Source organism: Equus przewalskii, chromosome 21 (genome assembly GCF_037783145.1).
Source record: "Equus przewalskii isolate Varuska chromosome 21, EquPr2, whole genome shotgun sequence".
Lineage (NCBI taxonomy): Eukaryota > Metazoa > Chordata > Mammalia > Perissodactyla > Equidae > Equus > Equus przewalskii.
Genome location: NC_091851.1, coordinates 43,750,565 through 43,768,724, shown reverse-complemented (window position 1 = coordinate 43,768,724; position 18,160 = coordinate 43,750,565). Strand labels below are relative to the sequence as shown.

At 56.1% G+C, this 18,160-nt stretch overlaps 1 protein-coding gene across 1 annotated transcript in view; it reads left to right on the top strand.

Annotated features, from left to right (window-relative positions):
• The first annotated feature begins 14,627 nt into the window (after positions 1 to 14,627).
• Positions 14,628 to 18,160, top strand: part of BMP7 (bone morphogenetic protein 7) — an 86,956-nt gene continuing 83,423 nt past the window's right edge. The window contains exon 1 of the mRNA XM_070589620.1: positions 14,628 to 15,597. Coding sequence (XP_070445721.1) covers positions 15,180 to 15,597 — 418 coding nt within the window. The 5' untranslated portion in view covers positions 14,628 to 15,179. The remainder of the gene's footprint in view (positions 15,598 to 18,160) is intronic.

The window sequence follows — 18,160 nt, the reverse complement described above, 5'->3', positions numbered from 1 at the left end:
ATGGGAACTTGCGTGGCCAGCTTTCCGGGGCATCGAGTGAGTTCAGTCCCACCCGCTCTTTGAAATGGACCACGAAAAAGAAGTGATCTTTAAATTTTGGTGGGTTTTTTTTTTTTTCTGTATTGGCAAAATGGAATTTCTAGAGTGACTAGCTTCAGAAGCGCATCTCGTTTGCCCTCTGGATTCCTAGTCCAGATTTCCAGCACCGTCGGCCCGTGGGGCTGTGGGCTATTCTCGCTGTGCAGGGCCTGACGCAGCTCAGAACCATTGTCATCCAGCCTCGTGAGCAGATCTAAGCAAAAGGAGGCAAAGGACAAGTCTTACTGTTTTGGACTCAACGTGGGGGAAAACATGCTTGCCAAGGCCGAGGAAAGACCCTGAAGCGCAAACACACGCGAACTTGCCAGAAAGCTACGGGGGAACAGTCGGATCCAAGCTTTTCTGTGTGCAGTCGAACAAAAGCCCCAAAGAGCATTCAGGACCAGATTAATGTCACCAATGTTTCTCTCCCGGTGCCCAGCAACCAGGAGAGCACTGGAGCCTGTCCTGCTTTATCCCCCGAGGAATTCCTGAGTGCCCCCCTGGGGCAACGTGGATTACGAGGCTGAGGCTGAAGTGAAGACCAATACCAGCCAGTAGTCACCATTTCTTAAGTAATCATCGCATGTCAGGCACTTTCCACGGATTATCTCATAGATTCTCCCGGCAACACGAGGGAGATAAATGCGAGGATAATTCTGCCCGTTATACAGATGAGGAAATGGAGACTTGGACAAGCTTAGTAAACTGCAGGCTCCCACGGTGCGGGAGGGGTAGGTTCTGATCAGCGGGCCTGAGTGGACCTGAGATTCTGCTCCTGGTGATGCTGACGCTGACGGTCCACGCACCACACCTCGGGTAGCAAGGACGTAAGGCAGGAGTTGGTAAAGGTTTTCTGTAAAGGGTCAGATGGTAAATGCTTTTGACCCTGCAGACTGTGTGGTCTCTGTCACAGCTACAACTCTGGGGGTGTAGCATGAAAGCATCCGTGAATGACGTGTAGAGAAATGGCCACAGCTGTGTTCCAATGATACTTTATTAACTAGAACAGGTGACTGGATGTGGCCCGTGGGCCACAGTTTGCTGACCCCTGATCTATCGGATGCAAACGGTCTCTATCTCATAAGGATGTTGGGAAGATAAAATTAATTAAGCCTGTGATACGCTGACGCAGATGCTGCTGGTTGCTGACTCAGTATCCACTGTGTCCTCTGTCCTTTCTACAAGAACCAACATTGTGCCAGTTAAAAAAACTCCCTGGTTAGCCTCTTATGCAGCTAAGGGTGCCTATGTGGCCGTGTGCTGGCTGACGAGATGTGAGGAAGAGATGTGTTGATGTCAGGATAGGCTATGTTTCCCCTTTTCCTTCCTCCTTCTTCCCTCCATCTTGCCTGGAAGGCTGATGTGATGCCTGGAGCTGGAGCAGCCATACTACAACCATGAGAAAGAAAACTACAGGCTAGTGACAGCAGAGAAGGAAGCTTAAGAGGAGAGAGGTACTTGCAGTATTTTTGGAGAAGCTGTACCAGCCTTGGACTTCCTCTCTATACACCCCTGTATGAGAAAAAACACACCTCCTTTTTGGTCCAGCCATTATAGAGAAATGTCTGTTACATACAGCCAAATGCAATCCTAACAATTCAAATACCGAATCCAGAGCTGGGCGCGTGGTAAGTATCTAATAAGGGATCCATATTCAGTGCTGATAATGTCAGAAGTGAGCTCTCTGACCCCCTTGGCCATCTTGGGTGGGGTGGTAAGGTAACATGTTTTGCCATGAAATCAGTTTTAATGTCAACTTTTTTCCTTCGATTCAGTGTGCAGTTAGGAGGTGGGCAAAAAAGTGAAGAGAGCGATGCCTGAGTACTTTTCTGCTACAGAATCCTTCAGACTGTCATAATTGGGGCTGTTTCTCTCCGTGCACCACAGACATAGATGACTCTGAGTCACCCTGTGCCCCTGGGTCCTGGTACTCAACACTCACCCATCTCACGCCCGCAGACGTTTGCGGTGGAGCCTTCCCACCCACCGTGACGGTTAATTATACGTGTCACTTGGACTGGGCTAAGGGATGCCTGGATGCTGGTTAGAGATCTCTGCATCCATCTCAGAAGAGCCTGGCGTTGGAATTGGTAGCCCTCAGGAGGCAGAGCAGGGCGGTGCGGACAGCCCCAGGCCTTGGTGACTCTGTCAAATTCCTGAGCCAATGCTGCAACCATTTGCCTCCTCCCCTGTTATTTGAGATCATTTAATATCTTTGGTACATGAGACACCAGCCGGGGGTTCCCCGCAGCCAAGCACACCCCAGCTGGCGGCGCTTTCTACGCAGACGTTTGAAGGTGTAGTAGGCACCTCCCCCCGAGACCTCCTCTTCCTCTCATGTTCCCCACCTAGTGGACAGCACCACCCTCCGCCCAGCTGCTCAGGCCAAAATCTTGACGTCATCCTTTCTCTTTCTCCCACACCCTACATCGGGTCCGTCTGAAAACACTGTGGAGCTGCCTTCAAAAAGGATCCAGAATCCACCCACTTCTCCCCACCTGTGTGGCCCCGACCCGGGTCTAAAGGGCCACCATCTCCACCCCGAACGTCCCAGTGGCCTCCCAACTGATCCCCATGGTCCCTCTTGATCCCCCAAGACCTAGTCTCCTTTTGGCAACTTGGGTGAGCCTTTAAATCTTCTGATCTTGCTGCTCGTCCATGCAAACCGTCCGCTGGTTTCCGGATCTAAATGCAAAGTTCTTATCTGTGTTCACCATCTGTTGCGACACAACAATATTCTCACAAACTTAGTGACTTGAAACAACACACGTTTGTCATCTCAGCTCCTGGGGCTCAGGAGCCTGGCTGTCGGCTCAGCTGGTCCTCTGGACGGCCGCAGTGAGGGTGGTGGCCGGGGCTGAGCTCCCATCTGAGCTCAATCAAGGGAGGAGCCACGTTCAAGTCTGTGTGCTTGTCTGCGGGACGCAGTGCTTTGCTGACCGTTGGCCAGAGGCTGCCCTCGGTTTTTTGTCATGTCAGCTCACACAGCTTCATCACAGCCAGCGAGGAAGCGAGTCCAGCAGCAAGATAGAGATCATAATCGTATGCAACATCATCCTGGAAGCACATCCCGTCACCTTTGTCATATTCTACTGGTTAGAAGTAAGTCACGGTCACCCCTCCTCCACTCATGGGAAAGGGAGGTGTGGACACCAGGAGGTGGGAAATTAGGGGCCACCTAGAGTCTTTCTGCCACAGTGGCAATCAAGGTCCTCCATGATATGGCTGCTGATCAAACCTCTGAGCAAAGCTCCTAACTCTCTAATTTTGTTCCTAATGCTCCAGGCACAGGGACCTTTGGCTGTCCCTTGAACACACCATCATGTCCTGCCTCAGGGCCTTTGCACTTTCTGTTCTTTGCCCCAGAATGCTTTTCCCCAGTGATGTGAATGGCTCCTTCCCCACTGCCTCCGGGGGCCCCTGCTCAGACACCTCTCCTCCCGGAGGCTTTTCCTGGCTACTGTGGCTAAAGTAGCACCCTTGGCAGTGCGAAGCACTGGTTCCCCAGGGCAGCTAGCTGTCTGCAAAACCCCAGCTCAGCCGGAGAGTTGCCACAAAGGGAGTTCTTTGATCAAACCTGGTGCTGGTGTCTGCTGTTTCATTTTTGCCTTCCTGTTATCCCTTCCCTTCTTTTTCTGGTGACAGCAGCCCCTTGCTTTGCAGGAACTGCCCCGGCCCAATGGCATGGGTCTCTGGTGGGGCTGACCCACTGCCCTGACCCCCACCCTCACTCAGAGGTGGGCAGGTACCTAGATTGGGAAATCCAGGTGTTCCATTCCCTGGACCAAGAGGTGAGCCGAGACCTGGCCATCGTCTCCTGGAGCAAGAAGCTCCCCCCTGCCTCAGGGTCACCAGCCAACACTGTACGTCTGGAGCCATCAGTGGCCAAGTCCCCTGGCCACGCAGAGGAAGCCTGTCTGTGGCAGGAAATAACGAAGCCACCATTCCGACAGATGCCAGCTTGAACAATGGAGCTGGAGAGACAGAGAGAAACAGAGCCGCAGAGAAGAGGTCGCCCGCGAACCCCAGGACCCAGCGCTGCCCGGACGGGATCTCCCTCTTAGAGACACTGCTTCCATTCAGGCTCGTGTCACCGGCACTTCATGGACTCCTGACTCAATAACGACAGCTCGGGAAGACCCTTCGCTCTCATCAAAGACCCAGAAGTCTTGCCACGATGAGACCCGTTTATCCTTCTCGAGCTCGTTTCCTAAACTCACTTGCCCAGGACGTCCTTCTCCCACACGACATGCACGAACACTTGGATGACTGGGGAGAAAGAGACAGGACAGCAGAGGTGGGAGGTGACATTTGCATTATTAAACTCATCTGGAAAGTGGGCTTTGAGGTGGCCACTTGGAGCCAGATGTCAAGAATTATCTAGATCCCTTAAAACTTCCCGTCTGATGTGGGGCTCAGCTCCTGAGTGAGGCGATCTGTGTCCACACGGGGCCATTCTCACAAGATGCTTCTCTAAGTCACATTCTGCTGTTTTACCCATAAACATTCTGCCTCAGAGACAGACCCGCTTTTCCAACACAGGGTGGTTGTGTCTGCTTGGCCGGTTTACTGCTTTTTGCCCGGAGGGCTCTCTGAAGTCACAGATGTCTTGAACTAACCTCCAAGCAAGGGGCACTCAGTGTGGTCACACTCAACTGATTTTTTTTTCTCCTTCAAAAATGGAAATGAAGGAACCCAATGCCTGTAAATTAAATCTTCTGGTTATAATGAGGCTTTTGAACACTTGTAAATCATCCTTTTGTTTCTCTGGTTCCCACCCTCCACCCGCAGCAAATTCCCACAAGCCATTTGGGAATCAAAGAATATTACCCCATAAAACAAAATCAGGGCCCTAGTGCCAGAGACACAGAGGGACATGGGAGCCACTGCTTATGGAGGGGGCGGAGGCGGCGGCCGTAGCTTCTGCCCCTCCTCAGGAGCCCTGAGGAGCGAGCCTCGGACTTGGTGTCTACACAACAGCTGCAGGAAGAGGTCTGGGTCTGAGGCGACGCGATCTTGGCAGCCTCTTTGAGGTCTGGGAGCACCGCACTGCCTGGTTTTGCAGCTGCAGAGAGCTGACTGGGAGCACCGCCTGCGAGCTGACTGGGAGCACCGCCTGCAGGGGTGGCTGGGAGCACCGCCTGCGAGCTGACTGGGAGCACCGCCTGCAGGGGTGGCTGGGAGCACCGCCTGTGAGCTGACTGGGAGCACCGCCTGTGAGCTGACTGGGAGCACCGCCTGCAGGGGTGGCTGGGAGCACCGCCTGCGAGCTGACTGGGAGCACCGCCTGCAGGGGTGGCTGGGAGCACCGCCTTCGAGCTGACTGGGAGCACCGCCTGCAGGGGCGGCTGGGGATGGGTCTGGCTGAGCTTCCGACCAGAAGTGGATGAGCACCCAGCAACGCCCACGTCTGGATGCTGCTCGGGGGCAGAGGCCCCGGCGGGACTTGGCCCGAGTTCTTCTGGCTATAAGAATTAGGCACTCCTTCAAGCCACACCAAGGGAGGCAGTGGGACCACGAAGATGCCCGTGTCCGGGGATCTGGGCACAGGGAGCCATCAGGTCCCAGGCAACGCTGGAGTTAGAAAGTATTCCTGAAGCCAAGTCGCCAAGATGCTCTCGGGATTCACCCGGGGGTCTCTGCACCTGCGGTGCCTCCGCCAGGAGCCCCCTTTCCCTCTTTGTCACATGCCTGGCTTCTCAGACGTCGCCTTTTCAGAGCCGCTTCCCCCACCTGTCGCTCTCAGACTCTCTCTCAGCTTTCTTTTCCTCTGTGGCACTTGTCACCCATTCTTGTTTCTATCTATCTCCCCAACTAGAACATAAGGGATTTTGAATGTCTTTCCACTGATGCTGCCTTACGGCCTGACTAGGCTGTCACATGGTAGAAACTAAATAACTAGGTGTGGATGACAATGAATCGGTAAGGTCTCAGGGCTGTGCTGCACGGCCGGGGTGGCCATTGCCCTACAAGGCAGAGCCTAGGACACAGGTGACGCTTCCTGCTTTACCCAGAAGAGCCCCTCAGTGTAGAACTGCCAGAGATAAAACACAGATGCCCAGTTCAATGTGAATTTCAGACAAACAATGACTAAGTTTTTGTGTGAGTGTGTCCCACCTTATATTTAAAAATTAGTCATTGTTTGTCTGAAATTCAAAGTGAACTGGGTGTCGTATATTTTCGTTTGCTAAATCTGGCGAGCTTACTCAGGGGTCAGTCATCGTGAGAGCTGTGGAAATAGCAGTTGTGGGCTGGCTTCACGGAGAGGTGTGGCTGGATGAAATAAGACAGCCAGAATCATGTCGCCCAGGGTCTGAACGCTGGCCTGGCCCTTCATCAGCCACGTGGTCTTGGCCAAGTTCTCTGACCACTGTGCCTCTGTCTCTTCATCTGTGAAATGGGAGCTGCAGCATCTAACTTCAGGGCTGCTGGAAGATTCACGGTAATCTGCGGTGTGTTCCACACCGGACGGTTGTGTCACAAACACTAACTCGTACTAGTCTTCGCATCATTTGTAAGACAAACTCAAATCTGTTCATCTTCCCAAATTCTCTCTTCATCTGAATCAAGACTAACCTGTTTAGAGTGAAGGCTGACCAAGGGGAGGCAAGAAAGATAAAACCAGAAGTAAAAGAATGAATAATTTTTAAAAAACCGGGCAGAAATACAGTGAGGGAGGAATGAGAAGAAAGAAGAAACAGAGATGGAGGGAAGTGTGATGTGGGCCAGGGAAGAGCTCCTGGGACCCTGGGAACCCAGAGCCCAGATTCGAATCCCAGCTCTGCCCTGGCCCACTGGAAGACTTTGGGCCCCACAGTTTTCTCTGAGTCTCAATTTCTCTATTTCCAAGATGAAGGAATTGAACCACACATTGGCAGGACTTTGTTGGAACTGACTGGAAACTTAGTACACCGTGGCTTAAACTATCCAACATCTATTTCGACTCGTGTAACTGAAAAGTCTAGGGTGGGGCTGGCTTCAGGCACGGCAGGTTCCAGAGGCTCCCCGAGGCTGTCAGTCTCCCTCCTCCTCTTGCTTGGCTGTGCCCCCATGTGGCTTCTCTCTCAGGCAGGCTGTCCCTGAAGGGAGGCAGGATGGCTACAGCAGCCTCTGACCTAGAACTCCAGCAGAAGGAGAGACCCTCTTTCCTAGTAATTCCAGCAGAAGTTCTAGTTGAGTCTCGTTGGCCTGATTGAATCCCATGCCTTTCTCTGGGCCAGTCACGTAGGCTTGTCTGCTTGGCCAGGCCTGCTCGTGTGCCCACCCCTGAATCTGGGAGAGGGGGAAGTCTAACACGAAACACAGGGATGGAGAGTGAGGAAAGGGCAGTAGAGGTACTTTTGCCAGAAGAAGGAGGAAATGGCAGGGGAGGCCAAGGCAATGGGCATTTCCCAAAGTGTGTTCTGTGGAACCCTGGGGGGGGGGCAGGGAGGAGTGGTGTGAAAGGAGAGCAAACTCGGGGGCTTAGGGTCCCTGCTGGAGTTGCCAGGTAAAATGCAGAATGTCCAGTTAAATTTGAATTTCAGATAAGCAAAGACATAAATTTTTAATGTAAGTATATCCCAAATAACACATGGAACATACTTATACTAAAAATTATTCGTTGTTTATCTGAAACTCAGATCTAACTGGACATCCTATAGTTTCATTTGCTAAATGTAGCCCCCTTTCTTCTCTGTTTAACCAGAGAGGCTCTGTTTCTGTTTTCTGTGTCAGGTATCTGTGAAAACTATCTTGAAGAAAAGTTTCAGCTGTCAAGAAAAAGAGAAAGTCTGTGAACTTTTAACCGACGTGACTTCCACGGCCCTGTCAGCTCCCTGACACTGTATCCTGCGGGCTCTGCAGCTGTGGGCAACAGAACCATCTGGGGCTGGCTGGGGCAGGAAAAGAGTTCACCAAAGGACCTTGGGGGGCTCACAGACCCCCGGGAAGGCCAGAGACCAGGCTTGGGGGCTCTGCGGTGGAGAATGTGGCCCCAAATCGCTCTGCAGAATGGTCCGGGCCCAGACCAACAGCTTCTGGGGTGGATGCCTCAGACTGGCTGAGATCCGGTCACATACCACCGCTCTGGCCGCAGAGCAGGCTGGGACAGTGCATGTCCAGGACGTTCAGCTCCTATTGGAGGGGCGGGCTCTGCTTCCCAAGGTGGAGGGTTCCCTCAACATAAGAATGTCGCTGGGAGGAAGGAGACGCTTAGACGCAACAGCGAGGGACATGCCTGCTCCTGAGGAAAGAATTTTGGGTTTCCAGGTTTCTGGGTGAATTTTCTGAGCCGGAAGGAGGCAAGTTTATGGGAAAATCAGTTCCCAGGGCCAAAGAGCAGGAGTGTCAGTGGGAAGGGACCTCTGGAGGGGTGAGCGGTTAGTGTCCAATCTTGCCTGGGGGGTGGGAGTTTCTGTCTTTTCAACTTCCCAGTGTTCCCTGAAAAGTGAATGAAATGGAGTGGCTTTGAAATGCACCAGGCTTGGTGGCCCCTTGGTTTGGGGTGGGGGGAGGCTGGGCATACCCTCCAAGCCCACCAGAGTCCTTTATAAGGCCGGGGGCAAACTGGATTCCTGAATCTCACTGGCAGATGGGTTTTCTTTGGTCTAATGGTTCAAAGACCAAATTGCATTAGTTGCCTCAATACTCTCAAATACTCATTGAGAGCTGTCACGTACAAACCCAGACTTCCAGCTTCTCTGGAAAATCCGAACTACCTTGTAACACTGGAATCAAATTCTGGGACCGCATCACCCCCGGGAATGTGGTGTCTGGTCCCCCTGTCCCTGCCTGTCCCCGCTGCAGCTGGCCCCGTGGCCCTTGCCACCTGCCATCGTGTCAGTGCTCGTAGTGCCCTTTACTGGAATCAGGAGGGAGGTAAACATTCCTGGGGCCTCCCACCGCAGGCCCTGCATCTCTGTATTTCTGTTACCTGGCTGGTGGCTGCAGGCAATTTAAGTGCATAAAGGAGGACGTGAAGAGGAGCTCAGAGCTCCTCTGGGCGTGTGTGAATACAGATGGGGCCCCCGTGGTGTGCAACGCCTCCGCCAGCCCTGGCAGATACAGGCGGGACTACGACAATCCCTCTTTTTCGGCATGCCTCAGGGTTTAAGGACTCAGGCCCTGGATCCAGACAGCCTGCAATCAGAATTCTGATTTTATCACTCACTCATCAGGGTCATAGGCAGGTTCCCTCAAGTATTTGAGCCTCAATTTCCTCATCTGCAGAATGGGGATAATTATAATGAATATCTCATACATTGGTTAGAAAGAGTAACGTGTTAATAAAAAAAGCACTGCAATAGTAGCTGGCGGATCTTTAAGTTTTAATTGGGAGCCTCAGAAAATGTAAGTTAGTTGTAACTTGAGAAATTTAGTCTTGTTCCTCAACATCTCGTCCCGGGACCGGCAGCATCTGCAGCCTCTGGGAACTGGGCAGAAGGGCGGAATCAGGCCCCGCTCGGCCCGGCCGTTTGGGAATCTGCCCCCTGGGAACTCGTGCACGGTCAGGATGGAGAAGTGCTGCTTTAGGATCCAGCGAAGGGAAAGGTCTGCTCCCAGATCACTAAAGCACCAGCTGGTGAAGAGCCGGGCTGTGGAGACAGACGCCGCTTTGGAGAATGGTTCCCTCACGGGGGAGCCCTGTGGAGTTGGGCGTCACTCTCAGCATCTCGGTGTCTTTCTCTGCGGTCTGAGAAGCAGAACAGGCCCCTCCAAGTCCGAGGGCGACATGGGCTATGCCAGGGCAGGACTTAGCAGGTGCCTGGCGGAGGGACCTGCTTCGGGCTTGTCAGCCACTCTTCTTCATGTCTGAGAAAGAGGAAAGGGCCTCCTCTAAAGCTGAACCAAGAATAGTAAATGCTCAAAACCAAACCACATTTCCTCAAATTGAGGAAGAAATCATAGCCATGCTAGTGAGAAACAAAACCAAAGCTTCCCCTTGGCTGTTTGGGAGACTCTGGAAATCCCGCCCTGGGCATCAGCTTTCTCAGGAGCGTGTGCGTGTGCACGTGCGTGCATGTGCGTGTCTGTGTTTTCCATTTGGAACTGTGGCTACTGCCGAGTGTACTTAAGACTGATAGAAGCTGTTTGGTATCTTACCCCTCTGTTTAAAAAATTGTGCAAAGATAGCCCCAGCGCAGCCAGTCTGAGTCTGTACCTCCAGTGCAGCAAAACTTCGCATGGAAAGCAGCATTCTGTTACAGGTGTGCTAAAATCATTTCCTCTCCAGGCAGAGCTCTGCACACAAGCAGTTTAACGCCTGTGCAGGAGGAGGCTCTCGGCCCCCTATTCCCTGCTGGGGTCTGAGGCCCAGGTCATCTGGCCTTGGCCGGGTGGGTGGACAGAGGGAGCAGCCCCCAGGCCGGCTGAGCTCCCCCAGGCAGACGGGACAGAGTTCCACCCATGAAGATGGGGTCCCTACCTCCTGCTGAATGTATGTGTCAGCAGAATTCTTTTCTTCTTTTTATTGCCTTCGAGACAGATGCTGACTTGGTCAAAACTGCTTTGGCAAGATGTGACTGACGATGTATGAAATGAAAGCTCCTTGCCCAGTGCTGGGAGGCCAGCAAGCGAGGGGTGCGGACCCTCGGCCAGGGCTGGCCAGACACAATAACACCCCTCACATTTCCAGGCCATCTTTCATCCAAGTGAAGCGGGCCCCAGGTGTGGAGCAGACGGGCAGATCGGATTACGGCCCTGGGAGCCTGAAGCTGGGTGCCCCGGCTTTGGGAACCACAACTAGGGGTGGGTGGGTGGGGGGCTGGCTGCTGGGGAAACAAGATAGGCCCCAGGGCCGTTCCTGGGCCTGGATGGTGTGTGGGGGGGCGGGGGAGGGTGGCTGGGGGACAATAAGAGGATCGGAATGCGAGGATTATCCTCTCTCTCACACGGCTCTCCCGCTGGGCTCGCTGGGCTCCCGCTCTCTTGCTCCTGCTCTGGATCTCTCCAAGTCAGGATAAATTTGCTTTTCTCTGCTTGGCCGAAAAGCAGACCATGGTGAAAAGTTGCCTTGTTATTTTTAAACTTAGGAGGCTTTCCTGGTAACATAATTTTCTTTTCATCCAGATGGCAACTAACATTTATCAAGTCATTTCTCTGGGCCCCAGGCACCTTGCAGAGTCCTTCACGTGAACTGAATGAGCTCCTGAATCCTCACAGCACTGTAAGAGACAGGCGCCGTTAGTCCCCCATTATACAGATGGGCGAACCGAGGCACCCAGACGTCAAACCCCTCTGCCTGTGGTACCCGACTGGAAGCGGCAGAGCTGGGGTGTGAACCCAGGTGGGCAGGCTTCCAGAGTCCAGGCTGCCAGCTCGCACCCAAGACTTCCTCTAAACAATCTCGGCACCTCTGCCAGTGGCCTCCGCTCTCAGACAGCATCCCATGTCCTCTCAGGCAGCAATGTCTTGCCTGCGCGTTTGTTTGCATTCATTCCTTCAGCAGTCGAGCCAGCCCTCGCTGAGGCCAGGTGCAGTGGCTGGGACTGCTTTGGGGGAGAAAGCAGGGAAGATCAAGAGCCCATCCCCTCCCCCAGCACGGATCACAGGAAAGATAAGGCTAAATAGGGCTTATGGGAGTTCAGAGGGAGCCTTATCTCCTCCAGTTCTTGGATATGGAGAGCATGCGCTCTCTCCATCTTGCATGAGAAAAGATGGCATCCCAGAGCAGGACAGGCGGCGGAGCAGCCCGGGAGACGCCCAGCCCGGCGCCTGCGCCTGCGCCTGCGCAGTCAGCCCTACCTACAGCCCCTGCTCTGTAGGTATTGGCTGCGCTTTTTACTAGTCATGCAACAGGTACTTATTGAGCACCTGCTGTGTGCCAGGCTCAGGCGGGCTCAGGTGAGATGCTCAGAGGGGTAAACAATCCTTGCTTCAGGGCCTTCCCGTGGCTGAGGGGGGACAACTATTCGCAGACCAGTGTGTTGTTTTCATACACAAATTGCTAGCACGGATACCTGCTGCCCAGACCCGCAGCCTCACTTGCTTGTTAAAATCCCCCCAAAAGATCTGAGAGTGCATGGAAAAGCAGAGAAGGCTGGTGGCATTTTAGACTTTGGAAGAAAGCGACCTGCATCATCTCAGCTGGCGTTGAGGTGACCGAGCCGTGCGGTGGCTTTGCCCCTGGAAGGCCCGCCCTGGGGCCGCAGCAGCTCTGAGGAGACAGAGCCCAGTGTCTGTGGCTCGCTCTGCGGGGCCTGCGCACTTGCCCGGGGAAAGCCGTCTCCTTCTCATCCTTCCAGGACTCAGGTCAATGGCATTCCCTCCTGGAGATCCCGTTCCCACCTCCCCCCACCTCCCCCTGTTTATTTACTCCTGTCACTCATCACAGGCTAAGATGATGTGGGTCATACACTCTCCGATGGACACTGGAGGCCAGCCAGCACTCCTCCGACTGCCTCAGTGGGTCCCTGTGTTAGTCTCCCCCTCTCTGCAATGCCTGTCCCAGGTCTTTCTCCTTGACCCTCCTGCGTGCCCCTCTCCGCCTGGCTTGGGCAGTTGGGCGCACTGCATCCTTCTCTGAGGGGATGCACGGACAAGCACTGCACCCCCCCCCCCCGCCACCCCGAAACCGTAGGCAAGCTTCCTGCTTTGTCTCCCCCCCGGGCCTGAAGACCAGCTTCGGATGGAGGCCACCACGGGGCTCACGCACTGCTGCCCACTCCAGCCCAGCGCTCTGCTTGGCACCGGGATGGGCCACATAATTTGTAGGGCCCAGTACAAAATGAAAACAGAGGCCCTTTGTTCATAGATTATGAAGAATTGCAAGATGGCAACAGCAGAGCATTAAGCCAAGCATGAGGCCCTTCTGAGCACGGGAGCCTGGGCCCATGGAGCCCAGCCTGCCCAGGAAGTGCTCAGCAAGCCTTTGTTGAAGGAAGGAGGAGGGCAGGTGGAGGGGGTTTCAGAGTGCCTTGACTGACAGGTGGGCAGAGGCCCAGCCCTGGGTGAGGGGCTCAGGACCCGTTCCATCTCAGCCTGGGGCCCATGGACAGGATCAGAGGATGCCATACGAATGGCTGAGACCCGCAGGCTTGCATGTCTCTTCTCCTTGCCTGGCCTCTCGCCTCTCCTTTCTCCACCCATGTGGCCCCTCAGGCTGCTGTCTTGTCCAAAAGCCCCCAAATGGCTGCACGGCAGAGCCACCTCTGCTCCAGAAAACTCCAGAAGACCAGGTACCTCTTTACCAGCTCTTGGCGCTTTCTCTCGGCCCTTAGTGAGGCTTAGCCAGACCCCTCCCAAAGGAAAGCCCTGTCCCCACTGCCTGTGGCCATCCTGCCTGCAGCCCATCACGTGGGAAGCCCTGGTTTGTGGGTCTGCCTCTGAGGCGCAGCCCCAGAGGGGAAGGAGGCAAGGCGCAACCTTGATCGCAGGGTCCTCACTGCTGCTCCGGGCAAAGTGTTACTTTACTCCCATTTACACAGATGAAGAAACTGAGGCTCTGAAGAGCAGTAATTCACTTAAGGTCCCACAGCAGGTTCTCAGTTGTCTGGGGCGCCTATGTCCAGCCCCCGTGTGAGCTGGGCTCTGTGATATGGGGTAAAGGATGCCAGGAGGGGCTGTCTGTCTGGTGAGGTCCCAGGCGCAGACCCTCGGAGGTGAACTGGCTGCAAGGCCAGCTGCGTGCTCCTCAGACACTGCCCGGCAGGCCCCATGGGGAAGGTCCGAGGGTGGTGGGCAGGCGGTGTCTGGTCTCAGGCCGAGAAGTGCTTGGAAATAAATGGGGCCCCAAAGGGGAGGAGTGGGGAGGAACTCTCCAGCTCACACAATTTCATGTATTCATTCAATAAATAATGATTGTGCAGCCACCGTGGCTGCCAGGCCCAGGGGTCAAGGCATGGCGGCTGAAGGGGCAACGTGGGGAGGCCAGCCTGGGCCCCCAGGACACTCCATTTCCAGTGGGGACGACAAGACAATAAAGAAGGCACGGATGACTCAAACAGTAATTTCAGACTGTGAGAGGAGTTAAAAGGAAGAAAACAAGTGTGTTTCTTAAGGCGGGAAGCAACCTTAGCTTTGCTGGTCTGGGAAGGTTTCTGGGAGGAAGTGGCACCTGGAGGGGAGGGTCAGCCAACCTAGGCACTGATGGAGGTGGGGGCGGATGAAGGGAGTGGAGAGAGCTCCAGGCAGAGGGAATCGCAAGTGCAAAGACAAGCTGGCGACAAGTTTGGGCAGTCGCAGAGGGGTCGGCGTGGCTGCAGTAAAGGGCGGGGGCAGAGGGACGACAGGGGCCCGGGGGTCACCTCCCCAGGGAAGCCTTCTCCGATTCCTGCGCTTTCCCTCACTTCTTCCACCGCAGCCTGAATCCCACGGGTCCCGCTCAGGCCTCCTTCCCAATCCGGACTGCAGTCCGGAGAGGACAGGGTCGGCTCAGATTCCTGCCTCCGCATCCCCGCGGCGCCCGGCCCTGCGCTGGGCACCCTGTGGGCACTCGGTAAATATTTGTGGAGCGCACTAGAAGGAATGAATGAACCCATTGGGTGCAGCAGGGGGGAGGGCGGGGCCGAGGGCAGGTGGGAGGCCGCGGGCGCGGGAGGGGCCCCTGGAAGCCCGTCCTCCGCCTCCTCCTCCTCCCAGGCCCCAGCGCGTACCACTCTGGGGCTCCCGAGGCGGCCTCTCGTGCGATCAAGGGCGCGCAGAGCTGGGAGAGCGACCCCGGGCCCCTGCTCTCGGCGCCGGAGTTCGGAGGAGGGTGGGTCGCCGCCGCCCGAGGGCGAGAGCGCGAGAGGAGCGGGAAAAAGCCGCGCTCGCTCGGCGCCGCCTCACTGCCTCCCCGGCGCTCGCTCTCCCGGCTCCTGGGTGTGCTGGCTGCTCCTCCCACCCGCGCCCGCCTCCTTGCTCGCTCGCTCGCTCGCTCGCGCCGGTTTCCAAGCCCCGCGGTGCGCCCGGGCGAGTGCGGGGCGAGGGGCCCCGGGGCCAGAGCTGAGCCGGCGGTGGGGGTCCGCGCAGAGCGCAGCCGGCCGGGGAGGGGCCATGTCCGGCGCGGGCGCAGCGGGGCCCGTCTGCAGCAAGTGACCGAGCGGCGTGGACCGCCGCCTGCCCCCCTCCGCCACCTGGGGCCGCGCGGGCCCGGGTGCCGGGTGCCCGGAGCCCGGGTCGCGCGTAGATCCGGCGCGATGCACGTGCGCTCGCTGCGCACCGCGGCGCCCCACAGCTTTGTGGCGCTCTGGGCGCCCCTGTTCCTGCTGCGCTCCGCCCTGGCCGACTTCAGCCTGGACAACGAGGTGCACTCGAGCTTCATCCACCGGCGCCTCCGCAGCCAGGAGCGGCGGGAGATGCAGCGCGAGATCCTCTCCATCTTGGGTTTGCCCCATCGCCCGCGCCCCCACCTCCAGGGCAAGCACAACTCGGCGCCCATGTTCATGCTGGACCTGTACAATGCCATGGCGGTGGAGGAGAGCGGCGGGCCCGACGGCCAGGGCTTCTCCTACCCCCACAAGGCCGTCTCCAGTACCCAGGGCCCCCCTCTGGCCAGCCTGCAAGATAGCCACTTCCTCACCGACGCCGACATGGTCATGAGCTTCGTCAACCTTGGTGAGTGAGGGCAGGAGGGAGGGGGTGAGCGTCTCGGTCGGGAGGCGCTTTGGGACAGGGAGGGGGCCGCTTCTTACATCCAGCCCGCCCATCTTTCCACTCCTGGCCGTTTGTAAAACTGCAGTGCCTGGCCAAGGGTCTCCTACCCGAGGTCCTAGTGGACCCCAAGCTGTGCGCGCCCCAGGTAGGGCGAGGCGGGCTCATCTGGCCTCTGGGAGATTTGGGGAGGCAAGGACTGCTCCGAAGCCCCCTCGGGGTTAAGTCGGCGGCTGCACCTCTCGGGCAGGAGGCGCCTGGCCAGCCGCGGCTCAGTTCAAAGCGCGGGGCTCGGTCATGTGAGCTGTGCCCGGCCGGCGCGGCCCGCGCTACCTGGATTTAAAGGGCCCTGCTCGGAGAAGCTGCCTTCCCGCCCTTTCTGGGTCCCTCTCAGCCCCGCCTGGTACTGGCATCGCGGGCGTCGCGCCCCCTTCCCCGCCCTGGCAACCCTACCTGTCCCCTCGCGGTGCGCCCGCCTTAGCGTGCTGCGTGCCCGGAGCGCCTCGGGCCCCTCTCCCGGCCGCCGGGCGCCCCCCTAGCTCTCCGCTCTCCTGGCTGGAGCTGGGGAAGAAACGTTGCCATTGCGAGCTTTCTATTTTAAATATTTAATGATAGGTCCCGGGCGGGCAGAATCCATTTTCAGCGTTTATCACGTGTGGCGCGCAAACCGCGGCTTTTGGCGATTGGGTGGCGCGGGATCTCCAAGCATTCACCGCCGGGGGCGGCCGGGGGACCCGGCTCCCGACTGGAGCCGCGACAGACCCGGCGACCGGAGGCTGGCGCTGCGGCGGGGGCGCAGTGGCTCCCGCTCCATCTGTGCCCCCACATGGACCAGACTTGCTCAAACTAACCCCCGGCAGCGCGCGCAGTAGGGCTGATGGTCAAATATTTGGTTTCCGAGATAAAACGCCGCGATAGCGCTGTTTCCTGAGCCGCTTTCATTCTACATGTGTAACTTGCTGCGAAAATCCGAAGGGAGCAGGACGGCAAACACGCCCACGGGCGCTGTGTCAACACAGGAATAATGATACTGAAGCCCCCGCTGGGCCCTGGGGCGTGGATGGGGGCGCGGGGAAGCGGGATCCACCTTAATGCTTCCAGGTCCAGATAAGGTCCCTGGAGTGCTCAGGACGCCATTGTCTGTCCTTAATAATAGCCAAAAATCAAAGAGTGAAATGAGTTTCAGCGAGCAAAGGGTGGGAGGTTTAGATGCCAAAATAACTTCAAGAAAGTTTAAATTATACTACGCAGCCTGTTAGAACGAGGCCGCTCCATATGTCATCATTTAGAACCATCTCCGAGATGGACGAGGTGGAGAAATCAAGGTGCCGGTCAGTGAGATTTCCTATGTGCTTGTGGATGGTCCGGTCCCCATCCGTGAACTGGAAATAGATTTTATCGGGTGGGGGGAGGGGGCGGGCGGCACTGGGGCTGGGGCTTAGGGAGTGGGGGCTGGGGTCTGATCTTTCATTGTCAGCACTTTTGTCTATCTGTGTTTTTTTTTTACCTTGTGTATTTATAGCCTGTACCGGAGACTAAAGAAAAATTCTAAATACGTGCATGGAAACAAGTAAATTAAAGCAGGGCTCTGTCGCCATCCTGAAGAGGGGTTTAACACTGCCCTTTCTCTGGCGGAGATTTATGGCATCTTCGGGTCTGTTGGGTACCCAGGACTCCCAGTCAATGCAGCAGGTCCCAGTGGTGGCCTTCAGCGCCTGGCTGGGGTCATTAAAAAGGTATTTCTAAGCTCTGGCCTCTGTGGAAGGCTCTGCAAACCCAGTGTGAAAAGTGGCCTGCTTCTCATGGACCAGCCGCACCGTGGGACCTGGGGCTCCCCCACCCCAGAGAAGGACCAAGTTGCTGACTGGCTGTCTCTGGGGACCTTGGGGCAGGGCTCTTTGCTCCCCCTTGGTGGCAGGAGCAAGCAGGGGCTTGTATGAGAAGGCCACAGCTGGGTGGTTTTCCTCTGGCTCTACACACACCTTTCAACCCCGTTAGACCCATTTCTTTCATCTTGAAAGGACAAAGCCCGGCTTGTCTGAGCCTCTTAATCAGTCGGGCTGGCTTTGGGCTTTTGTGGGACGGCCCTGACTTTCTCGGGTCTTGCTTTCTGGAACATCGCTCCAAATTAGATGGCGCAGTGGCTTTGAACAGAGTGCACTGACCTTGTTTTCTTTCTCAATCTGTCCCCAAAACTCGAGGTAATGAGTTGGGTGAAGACTGGACAGCAGTTTGGCCAGTCTTCCTGCCTGTGCTTCTGAGGTTGGCCTTTGATTTCTACTCGGCACCAGCGCAGGAAGCAACTGCCTGTCCCTGCCATCCTGCCCGTGCCACCAGAGTTTCTCTGCAGGAGGAGCTTGGGGGTGGCAGTGGGGGTGGAGGGGAGTATGTAGGAGACTTGTCTAGAGGCTGATTTGCTGAGAAAGCCCACTCTTTTTCCTTGAATTGCAAATCATGATTGATCTGTAACTTACAAAGTTTTCCAGAGGTGCATTTAGTCTCACACTTTACCTGAGTGAGCAAATGT